Below are 16497 nucleotides of genomic sequence, written 5' to 3' on the forward strand. Positions count from 1 at the left end.
CAAGTTTCAGCTCTTTCCATAGATGTCCGATAGGATTCAGATCAGGACTCATAGAAGGCCACTTCAGAATAGTCCAATGTTTTGTTCTTATCCATTCTTGGGTGCTTTTAGCTGTGTGTTTTGGGTCATTATCCTGTTGGAGGACCCATGACCTGCGACTGAGACAGAGCTTTCTGACACTGAGCAGTACGTTTCGCTCCAGAATGCCTTGATAGTCTTGAGATTTCATTGTGCCCTGCACAGATTCAAGGCACCCTGTGCCAGGCGCAGCAAAGCAGCCCCAAAACATAACCGAGCCTCCTCCATGTTTCACTGTAGGTATGGTGTTCTTTTCTTTGAAAGCTTCATTTTTTCATCTGTGAACATAGAGCTGATGTGACTTGCCAAAAAGCTCCAGTTTTGACTCATCTGTCCAAAGGACATTCTCCAAGAATGATTGTGGCTTGTCAATATGCATTTTAGCAAATTCCAGTCTGGCTTTTTTATGTTTTTCTTTCAGTGGAGTCCCCCTGGGTCTTCTTCCATGGAGCCCACTTTCGCTCAAAAAGCGACGGATGGTGCGATCAGAAACTGACGTACCTTCACCTTGGAGTTCAGCTTGTATCTCTTTGGCAGTTATCCTTGGTTCTTTTTCTACCATTCGCACTATCCTTTTGTTCAATCTGGGGTCGATTTTCCTCTTGCAGCCGCGTCCAGGGAGTTTGGCTACAGTTACATGGACCTTAAACTTCATAATAATATTTGCAACTGTTGTCACAGGAACATCAAGCTGCTTGGAGATGGTCTTGTAGCCTTTACCTTTACCATGCTTGTCTATTATTTTCTTTCTGATCTCCTCAGACAACTCTCTCCTTTGCTTTCTCTGGTCCATGTTCAGTGTGGTGCACACAATGATACCAAACAGCACAGTGACTACTTCTCTCCATTTAAATAGGCTGAATGACTGATTACAAGATTGGAGACATATGTGATACTAATTAAAGAAACTAATTAGTTTGAAATATCACTATAATCCAATTATTTATTATCTTTTCTAAGGGGTACCAACAAATGTGTCCAGGCCATTTTAGAATATCTTTGTAGAATAAGCAATAATTCATCTCTTTTCACAGCTTCTTTGCTTTATTCTATGACATACCAAAGGCATGCAAGTATACATGATAAAACAGCTTTTAATTTCATCACTTTTCAGGAGGAATGAAGCATTATTTCAATGAGCTGTAAGGGTACCAACAAATTTTTAGCACGTCTGTATATTGACAAACCAAAGGGCAGGGTGATGAATGGGAGGTGCGAAATGTCCGCGAAATGTCCACCCGGGTTCACAACAAAATGGCGATAAAGGAGAAAAAGGTTGGTGTTGAGTAATTGTGTTGTGGGAAATTGCAAGAAAATGATGATATTGCTTTGTGTATGACTTCAGACCGTTTTGACTACCCTGCTGGCTATGAAACCCTCTTTGTGTATGAGAACCTGATTTGTGGACCAAGAACTGTATTTTGTTTATCTGACGCGGCTCACTGGAAACAGTGCCAAAATAAACAAACAGCTACTGCCCTGTTTGAAAAGAACTTACTGTGTGTGTGGCTCCTTGTGTTGTCTCCCGTACCGATTTGTGTTCAAGTCCACCTACCCAGGAAAGACTTTGTCATACGTAGTGGAGAATGCGGGCACTGGCCAGATAACACAAGAAGAGAAAATTGAGGCATAGTACAAGCACTGTTACAAGCTGTAACAAGCCAACAGGAGGTGAGCCGGGCATAAGGATGCGATGCAGATGCATCAGGAAGCACTACAAGTCCAGCATGCCACAAACCAGATGCTCAGAGAGGAGCAGAGAACGGTGGCTAAAGAACTGAAAGAAAGCCTTGAGCACAAGGTTGGGTGTAAAGGGGGGGGGGGGTGTATCACAAGGACATTAATAGATGTTAGAAGAACGGTCAGGTGTATGATAGAAGTCACTCTTTCTTTAAGTTAACTTTTTGCCCCACCAAGTTATCCTGTCTGTTCTTGCATTCTACTCTTATTACTAAACATATTATCCAATACTTCATACATTTCCACTGTGCTGTGCTGTAATAAGGCATGCTTTGTTTAAGTTGAAAGGGGACTTATTTAAGTTAAATAAACCAGACTTTCTGAAATGACCCGATTCATACTTTCCTCTTACTGTTGAATCAGAATAATTTGTATATTACATGTCCCTGAAACCAGGGAGTATAACTCAATGAAAGAGTATGATTCAATATGGGGAAAATCCAGCTTTTGTAAGCTCTAGTTTATTGAAAAAATGCACTATAAAAGTCTTGCATGGAAATACAGACGTCAGTCATCAGAAAGTCTCCAGTAATCAGCATAGTTCAACCAAATCCTAACATTAAAGCATACCCCAAACTTTAACTTAATACTAACTCTTAAGTCAGTATTGGTTTGTAGAATAATATTCTCTACATAACAGATGCTATTCAAAGTGTGCCTGTTCCTGAATCATTTAGTGTCAGACTAATGGAGAGCCTGCCAGTACTCCCTCCCATTGTGAAACAAGGACAAACCGAATACACTTTGAACCTCAATAACCACACACACACACACACCAGAGCTTTAGTGAAACAACTTTTATTTGATTGATTTGTGGGCTTTCATCAAGAAAATGAGAAAGGAGCTGCAAATGGCAAAGGTTACAAGGCAGATGAAACATATATATATATATATATATATATATATATATATATATATATATATATACACACACACACATATATAATTTAACTAAATTATTAAAAGCTAATAAAATAATGAAGCACAAGTCAATCTTGATATTTACTAATAGCACCAATGATGTATTTACACTTGTCTGACAAGCTTCAAGGATATTTGTTTTTCTCTTTGTAACTGAACCTGTAGTTAAACGGTAATGTACAAGGTAAGTATTTGCACAATACAATTTACAGAAACATACAGGCAGGATTTCTGAGAGGATGGACTCAAAGTGTTTGATATGTTGTCTGCTGACTGTTGTTAGTTTCTTTGACAGTAATCTAGAACCGTTTCATGAATGAAAACTTTAATGAATAAAAATGGAATAAAAACAGACTAAAAAATACATCGTATTGTAACTTGTGTATTGCTAAAAAATACACAGCATTTAAGAAAGTGTCTTCTATACTTGTTTCCCTTGTTAACAGTATCAATCTTCCTACATTGAAACGTAAACAACAGCGATCTAACTTTGTTATCTTTGTGATCGATTTGATCAACCTCTGCACAGGGAATAGGCTACAGCACTAGAACATTTTACAGCACTGGATTGCATCAATCACCTATCCATGGTTACCCAGGATTACCCCTCAAATGCAATAAATCATTGATGTAATCCAGGACGACTTCCATAGTGATGTAAGATTCTCTAGTGCTGTACAGGTAGAGGTTCCCCAAATCAACCTCTTCATTTATTGTTGTACTTCTTTGGAAAACTTTTTTGATGGCTTAAACAGTTTGATATTAAATAAACTGTTTTAGAATGAAGGGTTTTTAGTCTGACATTGTCCACCAGACAGTGTCGTTTATTTAGTTTTACTTTGAAAATTCATTCCATCCCTGGATCAAGTTTTTTTTCTTCTTGTTTTTTACATTTGCATTTAAAAGACTGTGAATCTCAGTAAGGGGGCTGTGTGTCTAAACAATTACAGGTGTGGAAATGGACTGACTTGTTTTTAACAGAAAAATAAAACTAAAACTAAAAACTAGGAGAAAAATAAAAAACAATGTAAAGCAGTGGTCATTTTGTCTCTGGAGCTTTACAGATGTAAGGGCTTGGTAGACAAAAGATGTGTCTCTTTATACAGTGTACTAAGCTATGTGAATACATGTTTTTTGAATATGCAAAAGTGCACATGTCTCTATGTCCTGTGCAGGGAGGAAAGTGTTTGTGTATTGGAGCTAGGGAGTTCATATATTGAGGCCTGAATTGTATCAAAATCACGGTGCCTCCACTGCCATGGCAAAGGTGTACATAAATGCTGCACAGAACATGAGATGGCACAACATTTTAATGGAATCCAGGTCTGAGTCTGATCTAGGTTCTTGTCCCTTGCCAAAAGTCTCAAGAAGCTGAAACGTATTAGCTGCTCTGCAACCATTGTGAGATTACATGAGGAGGCACCCACTTTCACCAGCACAGATGGTGAGTTTATCTGAATGGGTAACCTAACACAAGTACTTTCAGTTTCTGAAAGGATGCATCAAGTCTCTAGATGGCAATTCACCATGGTAATTTCATACTCGGACATCATACAAACAATCAGCTTTAAACCTGCAGTAATATGAACATTATTCAGAGAATAAAATAAAAAATAAAAAACCTACAGGTTCTAATTACTCCATCTACACCAAATACAGGTTACAAATGCATATCTGTTAAAAATCCTGTGGCCCCTCTACCTACCCCCCCCCCCCCCACCCCACCAGCAATGGATCCCCATCTCAGCTGATCAGAGAGATTTTTCTGGATACTGTTTGATAGAAGACCCCTCTCAGCAGAGAGGGGTAGTCAGACACTCTAAAAAGGTGGCGCGCTCCGTAGGCCACGTTGTAGATTCCCTTCCTATCTGAGACCAGGAGACGCAGGTTGGCCTCATTAACCTGGCTGCCCACGGCCAGCACGTAAATCTCGATGCCCGCTGCCCTTGCCTCTGCCACGCTCTTCTGGATCACCTCTTCGGAGATGCCCTGCGAGCGCCCGTCAGAGAAGATCAGGACCTTCTTATTGGCATTGGCCCGAGCACCCCGGTACTGCGAGATCACATAGTCCAGTGCTGCTGTCACGTCCGTGGCAGAGTTGAGGAACTGGACCTGCTCGATCCCGGAGGCCAGCTCAGTGTAGTTCTGGGAGAAGGGCACCTCCACACTCTGCTGCTGGCTGCCGCTGTACTGCACCACTGACACGCGCACCGTCGCCTGGGAGGGCTTCTTTGCCATGAGGAAGCGCTCCGCCAGCCGCTTCACAAACTGCTTCTTGGTTACGAAGTTGCGGTGCCCGACGCTGGTGGAGCTGTCCATCAGGATGGTGATGTCAGCTGAAGACGTAAAGGAGACTGTGGAGGAGAGGAAGTCAAGAATGCAGCCACTCAACTCTATTTAACATGTGAAGGTGAACACACAAATACAGCACCAATGTCATGCAAATCAATTCAAATCACAAAAGCAACAATTGCCAGTTAATATTCTAATATTTTGTATATATATATATATATATATATATATATATATATATATATATATATATATATATATATATATATATATATATACTGATCTAAAAGTATGCTGCTGTACTTACTTGGACACGTGTAGTCTGGGCACTTCTTTTCTGTAAAAAAAAATTATTAATTGTTAATAAAATATATCTTTAACTCTTCTGTATACAGGGTCCTGGGTTCAATTTTATAGATCTCATCTGTAGCAGATTTGTGGCTGTTTATATTATTACAGCAGGGCCTCCTCTCTGTGTTACACTGCTCTGTGTGTTACATTAATCCACTGCTGTGTGTTACATGAATCCATCTCTCTGTGTGTTACATGAATCCATCTCTCTGTGTGTTACATTAATGCACTGCTCTGTGTGTTACATTAATCCACCTCTCTGTGTGTTACATTAATCCACCTCTCTGTGTGTTACATTAATCCACCTCTCTGTGTGTTACATTAATCCACCTCTCTGTGTGTTACATTAATTCTCCACTCTGTGCACATGAGCGCATCTGTTTTATCTGTTTTGACAGCACTAATTCTGACATTAGTTATGCAGTGTATAGGGCTCTATTACGAAGGCAGACAAAAGTAAGTAAGCCATAGCAACTAGTGGTAAAGTCCAATCTCCTCTCAGATATAGCTGGCATGTGGCCCACACTTTAGACTTCAATGCAGATTAACTTTCAAGACTATTCCCACACTAAATCTGCACGCATCTGTTTCCATCCTGCTGGTTTAATGATTCATACACCAGTGGCCTTTAACTTCTATTAAAATAGGACTGCTGGACTGTTTATGGGAAAAGTATGGTCTCAGAATTCCAAAGAATCAAAAGTGTTGACTAGCGCTTTAGGTGCAGCTATGGGACCAGCTGGCTTCAGTCCACTCCCACACGCAGGACCCTGCTTGTGGATACCTTGGCAGAGGTGTGCTGTTAAGTTCTGCAGGAAGGAGTCCTCCAGCAGCTCTGCATAGTTGTCCCTCTGTAGGATGATCCCACGCGAGCAGGTGATCTGTCCAAGCTGCTCTGTGTTGGGCTGCTTCTTGAAAATGTCCCCGACGCCAACGGCAACCACCTGTAAACAACAAGATCTTTTAGGAAAGGGCTGAAATACAGACAACTCAAACAGGCCTCCAGAGGGGAAAGATGTGAGGCTAATGAATTACCCACGCTCTGTCTGTCTGCATCACCAAGCCACCTAGATTTGAACCCAGGCCTCCAGAGGAAAGGCAGGAATGAGAGACTAGTAAATGAGTCCACTCTGTCTGCACTACGCTGCACTCTACCTGGGTGTTGACTGCACACAGCTCATTCAAGGGGGTGGAGTCCCGCAATGTGTCTGATCGTCCGTCTGTCAGAACCAGGGCGAATCGATTCTCCAGCCTGAACCGATCCAGAAGATTGGTCCTGGAGAAGCTCAGTGCTGACCCAGTGAAGGTTCCCCCAGCAATCCACTTCAGATTCTTCACAGCCCTGAGACAGAAGTGTGTGTTTTTAATTAGTACTGTCACTTCAGACAAAGCTTTGAGAAACTCAAGTAGATAAACGACTTGGGGAATAAACTGCAATTATGGCACTGCTGTCATTCTAGCAAATAACAGTGGCAGCAGAAACTGAACTAGTCTTTAGAGCAATATGCATGATGCTTGTGACCTGAAAATTTTGTTATATATATATATATATATATATATATATATATATATATATATTTGTATTTATTCCTCAGTGTACACAATTTAATTGGTTATCTACCTTTCTGTAAAGTTACTCAGTGCTGTTAACCAAGGATATAATGCGTGGCAGTTTGAGGGTGAATTAAAAAGACGCTGAATTGAACAATAATATTCAGTTTAAACAGACTTACTCTTTCAAATCTTGGATGGACTTGATGTCTGCGCTGCCCATAGCAACGAGTTCCTCTGTCTGTTTGTGGCTGTACTGAACCACTCCGACGCGGGACTCATTTTCATCAAACTGGAAAAGAAAACAGCGCAGTTAAAGAAATGCTACTCATCTGTGACCCTAAGGCCTGGTATACAGTACAGGGTCTCCACCTGCAACTACCCTCTGCAAAGTACTGTGACAGTGAATCTGGACACGTGACGGCTCTGTGTAGGATGTGTGATGAAATACATGACCACCAAGGGGTGAAATTCCTAAACCTGTTTTATTTCCTTGCTAATTTATCATTTTTCTGTTACACACACAGATCTCTGTTTTCTGTTTATCCTACCGGAAATTAAAGACAGATAGTTTTCTGCATATAGCAATCGCATTGGGAGTGTCTTGGTTCACTCCTGCGCAAACCAGTCTGTACGCTCAGGCAATGACCTACCTTGACTCTCTCGTCTCTGCCCAGTCGGTCAATCACTTTGATTATGAAGTCTTTGGACAGCTGGAAGTTCTGCATGCCGATACTCTCTGAACTGTCCAGGACAAACATGAGGTCCAGGGGGCCACACTTACATTCTGAGGAAAAGTAAGATTGTTCCTTTATTCAGTTCAGTTCAGTTTGAAAAACAAGAACACCCAGGTGGAGAAGCATGAATCTTCATGGATAGAGCAGCAGTAGATATCCCTGTCTCCTCTGCACTGGCAATATTACCTCAGGTCTCTCTTTTCTTCTGCTGAATCATCTGTTGAACTTTTGGTTTTTTGCTTGTATTTTATACTCAAGTTTGGAATGTGCAGATATTCCAAAGATTGCTTTTTAAAAGTCAAAGTTGCTGGAACGAAATCACTTCCTGTGCTATAGCTTTGTACCTTCAGAAAGAGCAAATAACCTAAATATCATCTGACAAGGACCAAATAACAATAGCAGGTTATCAGAGAGTTTAAACTGCTTTCAGAAAGTGGGGCGTCAATTGTTATTTCATCAGAATGCTTCTGAGAATTGACTTCTGTACTGAAAAATATACCAAAGGGAAACAATAAGTAAAATAAGACTGTACTCACCACAGCACGCTGTTGAAATGGAAATAAAGAAAAGTAACAATGTTATTAACAAAGACTTGAATGTCTGATTCAAGCTGTAGACACATGGGTAGGGCTTCTGGTTTTCTGTGTTTATTCATTGTATTTTTCAATGCTTATTTTTAGCTATTTTTGAGTTTTATGTAAATTGTTTTTTTCGGTTACTTTCCAAAATGCTGGAGTGTTTTTTTTCTGTCAAAATATGTATAGTAGTAACTCGACAGTACTTACACTTAAGTTGTACCTTCTTTCCTTTGTTATCTTCCACAACGAAATCCCTATGGTCACAGGCACATTCGTCTGGGTTTTTTGTGTGTAGGCATTTTTTTATATTTTGCCACAATTTGCAATTCTGTTTTATATCCTCTGTATCTTAACTGTAATACAGCTTTAAATCCTGCGAACAAGCCTCCATTCCTGATTGTAATCCCGTTTTAAATCTCACAAAGCGGAATCACCAATAGAAATGTAGGGATATGCTTTCGCTCAGTAGTTGGGGTGGGTTTAAAGTATGCAGAATGGATCAATGATAGATACAAGTAAGGAAGGCAGAACATTGCCCAGCTGCACTGGGAAACTTAGTTTTTTTTTGTAGTAGTAGTAGTCGTAGTAGTAGTAGTTGTAGGTTTTATATTTTAATGGGAAAGGGGTGGTCAACGTGAATTGATTAACCATTTCCAATGTTTTTCCAGTGGTTTCCGGTGTTTATTGGCTATACACCGATTTCATTTTTTTGTATCGGGGGTGTTTTATTGGTTTTTATCGGTTAAAATCATAAGCCCAACACATAAGCCATTGATAAAGCCCTCTTGTCAAAACGTTTCCCTTTAGTTCTTCTAAATATCTTATGAGTGAGTGTTTAAAGGTTTAAAGTGATGTATTGTATCCTGTATTTAAATATACGTTTATTTATTTGTGTGCCTTTGAAAGATGAGGGGCAACGATGGTTTTGCCGATTTGTTTTCTGGTTTTGTCATCGGGATTATACATCTGTCTTGAGGCAGAGCACCCACATTCAAACCCTTGTTCTGCTATCATTACTGGCAAATGTGAAAGTGCTGATTTCCTTGGTACATGGCAAGTCTAAATGCATGAACTGTTATTTATCCTAATTAGCAAATACAAATATCAACCTCCCACCACCATAGCATTTCAAGAGACAAACAATATCAATATAAAATCCAATACTTACAGCACATCTTCATGATTATATCCAAGATTTCACATTCCTTAACAAAAGAGGCATTCAGTCGAGTTAAACAAATAAATGATTTTTATTCCTCTCTTAAGTATTACGCTATGAACAATGCAAAAACAGGATTGCTTACAAACAAAACCATGAGTATTATTCATTTGCATAGGGTACAGGTAAGAGTCAGGCATTTGAGTCGTTTTGACTTATTTATCTTGTTAACAAGCATTGGGACAGGTGAGTTAATGCAGAATGACTGTGGGGGAGGGGGCATTTGTACCCCATTGTAGCTCATGGAAACCCATTCAAAACTTTGCTTGCTCATTAATATTCCATGGTACCACTCCCTTCAAATACATGCAAGAGCGTTAACGAGCAAGCACTCTTGGAAGCGCAGTACAGTCCCACATTGTTATAGATTTATGACCGCTAGAAATGGGTTTCAGAAACAGAGACTGACTGCCCATGCTATAATTTACTTTTATTTTTCAAAGGATTAAACATGAGCCATACACCATTCTCATTTATACTATATTACTGACTGGAGCAAATGCTTTGGAAAATCTGCTGCTGAATGTCATACCAGTCTTGGCAGTTATCACTGCAGAAAACAATGAACCCTGACCCTGGCCCTAAGCCTAGCCCTTAAATCTAACTAATAAGAACAGTTTAGAAATAATCTAAATAATATACTTACATCAGCGCCTGGTGGGCCTGGAGGTCCAACTGGTCCCTGTAATCAGAAGGTGCCAATAAAGTAGAGTGACCGAGTGTCAAACCAGTTAAACCACAGTGATAAAATTACATTGGCTAACACTGGACACAGGCCGAAATAATAACACCTATTATTATAAGAAATATCACGGCCAACTACACACAAGTCTAATGTTGTGTTAAACTGGGGTGAAGTCGCAAAAGTCCTTCTGATATTATGTGTTCATTATCCACAGGAAACACACTGAGGTCAGTGCAGTACCTGCTCACAGTGCTGCACTCATTCACCAGTGTTTATTCTCCTGAGTTTAATAGCTCTGAAGGAAATTAACTCCTTTCTTCTTTCTGATTCTTCTTTAGAATTTGGGTTTAGGATTTAACACGCTAACAGCACACGGTATACAGCATACCATATTAGAGCATACAGCACACGGTATACAGCATACCATATTAGAGCATACAGCATACACTGCACTTTGGACAGTTTGAATGTGGTCACACAACACAGAAATTATGCAGTCGCTGTATTTGAAATGGACACTATGTTGGATTCACAACATCTTCATCTACATAACACTGTATAACTATGTGCACAATCCTGCAGAATCACTTTGAAAAACAACATAATGTAACTATCATAACATCTGCCACAAGCCACTACTGTTGCTATGAAATATATGTTTTGCAGCATTGTATACACATGTTATGACAATACAATTGACAGCATGTCATAAATACTTGTGACTATGATTATGAAGGTCCAGTGGTTAAAAAAAGGGCTTGTAACCAGGAGGTCCCCAGTTCAAATCCCACCTCAGCCACTGACTCATTGTGTGACACTGAGCAAGTCATTTAACCTCCTTGTGCTCCGTCTTTCGGGTGAGACGTAATTGTAAGTGACTCTGCAGCTGATGCATAGTTCACACACCCTAGTCTCTGTAAGTCGCCTTGGATAAAGGCGTCTGCTAAATAAACAAATAATAATGAAGGATAGTGCACATAGTTTTATTGTGTGTTGTTGTGTTATCTTTGTGAAGGTGTTATGAATTCTACAGTTTCCGATTCAATAAGAACAGACAGGTATTTGAGGGTTGATCAAGCTGTTTTGTACCTGTTTGGACAGATATGTTCGAGGCCCTTTATTTTTTTACATTTTTGTTTTATAAAAAAACAACTCCCAGGTTTTCCAAACACTACAGGTTGGTATTTACTGATTTTCATCCACAATTTGTCCCAACTCAAGCATGTGAAAATACTGATTTACACCAACAAATTCCCTGACTTGACATTCAGTAGATGTATTTCTGTCAATAAAAGGACAGTTTTAGAGTAACAAGTGGCTGTCTGTTTAACACACTGAACCCCGATACAGGTTAACTTCACCAGCTCTACATGGTTTACATTCACAAAATAGAAGCTGGCAAGCTGTTTTTCCCACCATTCACTCGTATCAGCCTTCTGGTATTTTCCTGGAAAACTAGGAAATTAATTATTATCACAGATGTTCTCCTTTTAATTTTTTTTAAACACAGATAAATAAATCGCCTTTATCACCTAAATTGTGTCCTCTGCTACATGAATTCTTAATGTTACAATCAATTGTTTCCTGACTACTGTGCGTGACCCACAGTACTGTACAGAAGTTTTACCAGAAGAACTATTCTAGCATCAATCCTCAAAAGTGTGCGACAGTCATTGAATGTTGATTGTCAATAGAAAATACAAATGGGAAGCCTATTGCTGAAATATTTACATGGCGAATTCCATCTGTTTGTCCCACAGTGGCACAATTATTTGTTTTGGTGTTATTTTGTGTGGCTTACCTTTCTATTTTGAACAGACCACCATGTTTGTGTCCCAAATGCAAGGACATATTTACAACTGTGAACTGTGTGAACTGTGACATGTGGCAAAACAAATAGAAACTTCTTATGTTTTCTTTTCCTCATCAGTAATGTGTAAGACTGTAGTCAAGAATTTAAATGCTCAGTTCTCAACACCAGATTTTCCCAAAAAAATCAACACCATTTAGCGTACACCATTTAGCGTACACCATTTAGCGTACACCATTTAGCGTACACCATTTAGCGTAAACCATTTGTTAGCGCAAAATGGAAACAGTTAGAGAATCAAGCCTACAATGCTGTAATTCCAAATAGGAGTTTGGTCTCTTGGTTTATCCTGTCGTCAGAACCCCGTAATGGAATTATAACCTAATTTCGTACAGTTGAGTCTCTTCTTTTTTAGCTATTGCAGCTATTGACTCTGAACCCCAATACTTACGCTAGGTCCTTCCTGCCCTCGGTGTCCTTTGGCACCCTTTGGTCCAGGAGGCCCAGAAACATCATTCTGAAAAGACAACAGGAAGGTCAGCTGACAGTATATGACATCATACTGCAAGAGTTTTCAGCCATGCCTTGAGCAAAACACACCCACACCCACCGCTGAACTGTTATGAGAGAAGAACAACACTCACAGAATTTCCCTTTTCAAAAGGTTAGCAAGCACTCTTCCCACAGCAAACCTCCCACAAATTTGTTTACAGAGAGCAAGGGTATGTTTAGAAGACTAATCATTTTTACATCCTACCACAAAACATGTCTAGAGTTCTTCAGTAGATCTATAAAACCTCAAGGCTACTGACAGGTCAAGCAATTAGACATGACATTTGCTTAATCCAAAATGAAAGTTCATCCACACAAACACAATCTCAGCACAAAATGTGTATTCGGGGATTGAAACAAGCATTAGATATCGTGAATGCTCACCTCTTCAAAATCAATCCCATTCTGCCTGTAAGTATTTTCAGAGATTATTTACAGTTTTGCTGGTACTGTTGATACACTGAGGTCACAAACATTGCACTTCTCTTTCACAGGTGTCTGAAAACACTTCGGCCACAACCCCTGCAAAGCGCTTCAAAACTTTCAGCAACGCAAAATGAACAAAATAACAACACAACTATTGTTCACTTAAATCGACAATTCTCCCCTATCCTCATCTTTTCTTCTTGTATTATTTCTCTTTACATTCTAATAAAAATGTTCTTGTGTTTTTCCTTGCCTAGGTGACCTGCTGTAACCAGCGCCATTCACACCTCTGCCAGGTTATTGTAAAGTATAATACATAATCAGCACAAGCGCTTTCCTTTAATGAAGTATCTGTAGTATAGAGGACAACCAATTCGGCTAGTAAATCTTAAAATTGCACAGAATGCTGTAAGATACATCAAGTTGGCTAACATTTGCACCAAGCTACCTTTGTAAGAAGATCAAACTATTAGAACTGCATTCACCAAGGAGGGCCATCCCTAATGAGAACCACATGATTGCACATCACTGCTTGACAAACGTTATCAATTAATGCGCCAGGTTTTCCACTTGCCGCATTAGTCCCATTGCTGTGTCTTTCTCTGCACGTGCGGCTGAATTGCTTTAGGCTGGTAAAATAACACAAACCACATGACTTCCTAAGCCTGCGAAAGAGAGTGTACAGTGAAAAAGTAGGCGGGTGGCAGCTAACCCTGCCCTGCTCAAAGCATGTGGATCCACTTACCGTCTCTACAACCTGATGTGCTTCAAAGGCTGTGCCTGCCATTAATTGTATCACAGATAGTTACCACAATTGGGGGGTTTGTTAGGGGGAACAAAGTACAGTAGACACCCGTTAATCTGTGGAGATTGGGATCAATTTGAGCCTGAATTAGTGAAAAACACGTATTAGCCAAAATTTAGCTTACTGTTTGGGAAATCCCTGCGCTATTAATTAAAAACTCGAAAAATGCAATAATACAAATAAAATATAATGCCCCAACATAATCAGCGTTGTTCACAGGCAGAGAGAGCTGATTTAAAAAAGTCACTGATCTTTCTCTGACTGTTTCAGTCTATAATTGTCGTAACTGCTCTTCATATTCAGACTGCCAGGCTAAGAGAGTCTTAAGTCTGTTTTCTGCTCGCTTGTCACTGGTTTCAGTAACTACAATACAGTACTGTCCGTAAGCTTGTAATATACTATACTCAATTTAATTGAATTAAATGATGACCGTCCACTTCCGCACAGATATACGGATTTCCGCACTAATAAAGCTTGCGAATACCCACATCCGCATAGATCAGATGATTGCTGCACAAATACATTTTGATAATGTACTGTATTAAACCACACAGATTATCAAAACACAAATTATTGAAACACGGATTAACGGGAGTCTACTGTACTGATCTCAAGTACAGCCATGAGAATGATATACAAATACAATGACTCAGGGACAGGGGCGCTAGAATGAAGGGATGGCATGAGATTGGGTCCACACCCAGCAAATCTATAAATACACTGCGGAAATGCACCTTATGTGCCAAATCTGAACAACAACTACTGGGCCTGTAGCATTCCAAACAATTAGGGAAAATAAATGTCATGGTATAAAAGAGTATAAGAATTAGCTCCGTATGCACACCCTTAGCAGTTTAGGATTTTGTATTTTGCAGTTTGTCTCAGGCACATCTACACTGTTTGGGTTACATTGTTCATCTACACTGTGTGTGAGGCTGAGAAGGAACTGTTTTAGATCTGTTTTATTCTGTTTTATTCTGGGGATAAGACTTGTGGCTTCCATATGTTTCCAGTCAACATGAAAATGTATTTTTAGTAGGGTTGTTTTTTTTTTGCTTTAAATCATGCCAGTAAAAGACCGGGAGGAATAAATCTTTGAAAAAAGGTTTTGAAAAACAGTGTGAAAAGCACATATCAATTGGTAAAAAATAGTTTCCCAGGCCCCTGCAGTTGTTGTTGAACACCAACCCATTCTAAAAGTTTACTATGATAAAACCGCACTGCAGTTTTGCAGTTTGCAATGTTTTTTCCATGCATACTTACAGCACCCACTCACTGCTTTTTCTGATGCTTTGCCACAGGTCTCTGAGATTTACTGTGCTTTCACTAAACTGCTACATCTTGCTGTGCAATTACCACATAAAACAAGAAACTTAATCAAATAAATCAGTGTTTGGGAGTCTGTGTCTTTGGTTGCTTATAAACAGGATACATGGTACAAGTTTCCACGGGTATCCTAAACAAATCCACTTTATTCACTAAAATCTTTCAATACAGGAAAAATACATGTAATTAAATTAAAAGAAAGAAAGACAAAAAGACAGAAAGAAAGAGAAAGAAAGAAGGAAAGAAAGAAAGAAAGAAAAAAGGAAGGAAAGAAAGAAAGATTTTAAGCTAAGCTGAACTCAAGCCAATGGGTAAATCAGAAGTAGATTGGGATCTTGTTTTGTTGCTCACTTTGGAAATTGGCTGAAAGTTCTCTTTCCATTTACAAAACAGTGTCTCCAAACCCCTGAGTTCAAGCTGCGTAAACAGTGTTCATGCTGTAATACCACCGGCTTGACTTGCTTTGTTTTCTACCTTTTTGCCCGCATACAGTAAAACTCTGCAACAACTAGTAGATCTTTTTCTGTGCCAGCCTTCCACACTATTTTAAAGTGTTACCCTTTTATTGGTTTAAATCACACTAGACTGTGCTAATTTGTAACATGGCAGCAGTGGAAAGGGATAATGAAGCAGATCACTGCAACACAGCTCTGTGGCACGGCTTTATAAATATTTACCTTATTCAAAGACAAAAACCCATTAGTCAGCTACTGATTCAACAAACCGATTAGCCCTCCAATCAACTAGCTGTAAATCAGTTGACTTGTTGTTGAAGCCCTAATACAGTAATGCAGGAGAAGAACCTCAGGGTTTGTAGCAATCCTAGCACAGTCACTGGTTTGGGGAATTAGTTTTGTTGTGTTTTTCTGGCTTGCTGTTTAATTTTCTTATTTAATTTTGGATTTCCTTGTTGAAAAGCCAAATATATACATATCCCATTAAAACTATGTTACACAGTATTTTTTTTCATTTTGCACCATAAACTATTACCATGTCAGCCATGGTTAGTCATTGCTAGACTACATGCACCTCAAATTGTCATTCCAACCACTTTTCCTACTTATCTCTTAATTTAGACGTCATAGATCATCTCCATGAAACAGCAAGATGCAGTCTGTAGTGATTGTAGTGATTGAAGTATTGAAGCATTAAAGCATTTTGAGTACAGCTGAACCAAAGAGTTTTTTTTTTTTTTTTTTTTTTTCTGTGCCAGCCTTCCAGACATTACAGTCATAAAAACATTAACACAAGTCATGTCCAAATTTGGAGGGCAGCTACCATAATGTCTACATGACCGGCAGCACAATTATAAAAAGACACAACACCACTAACAACAACCCTGGGATACTGCAAAGGTCACAGATAGGAAAAGAACACAGTTTGGAACCATACATCATTTCTGTGCCCCTTGCTCTTTAAACTATTC

At 39.4% G+C, this 16497-nt stretch overlaps 1 protein-coding gene across 1 annotated transcript in view; it reads right to left on the reverse strand.

Annotated features, from left to right (window-relative positions):
• Positions 1-4453: 4453 nt before the first annotated feature.
• The window catches only part of LOC117427122 (collagen alpha-1(VI) chain-like), a 58146-nt gene continuing 46102 nt past the window's right edge, over positions 4454-16497 (reverse strand). Inside the window, exons 26-35 of the mRNA XM_034045516.3 lie at positions 12414-12479; positions 10114-10149; positions 9417-9453; positions 8207-8215; positions 7587-7720; positions 7116-7225; positions 6538-6724; positions 6167-6326; positions 5339-5368; positions 4454-5093 (exon numbers count right to left, since the gene is read on the reverse strand). Of these exons, the coding sequence (XP_033901407.3) occupies positions 4483-5093; positions 5339-5368; positions 6167-6326; positions 6538-6724; positions 7116-7225; positions 7587-7720; positions 8207-8215; positions 9417-9453; positions 10114-10149; positions 12414-12479 (1380 nt within the window). The 3' untranslated portion in view covers positions 4454-4482. The remainder of the gene's footprint in view (positions 5094-5338; positions 5369-6166; positions 6327-6537; positions 6725-7115; positions 7226-7586; positions 7721-8206; positions 8216-9416; positions 9454-10113; positions 10150-12413; positions 12480-16497) is intronic.

This window comes from Acipenser ruthenus, chromosome 11 (assembly GCF_902713425.1).
Source record: "Acipenser ruthenus chromosome 11, fAciRut3.2 maternal haplotype, whole genome shotgun sequence".
Lineage (NCBI taxonomy): Eukaryota > Metazoa > Chordata > Actinopteri > Acipenseriformes > Acipenseridae > Acipenser > Acipenser ruthenus.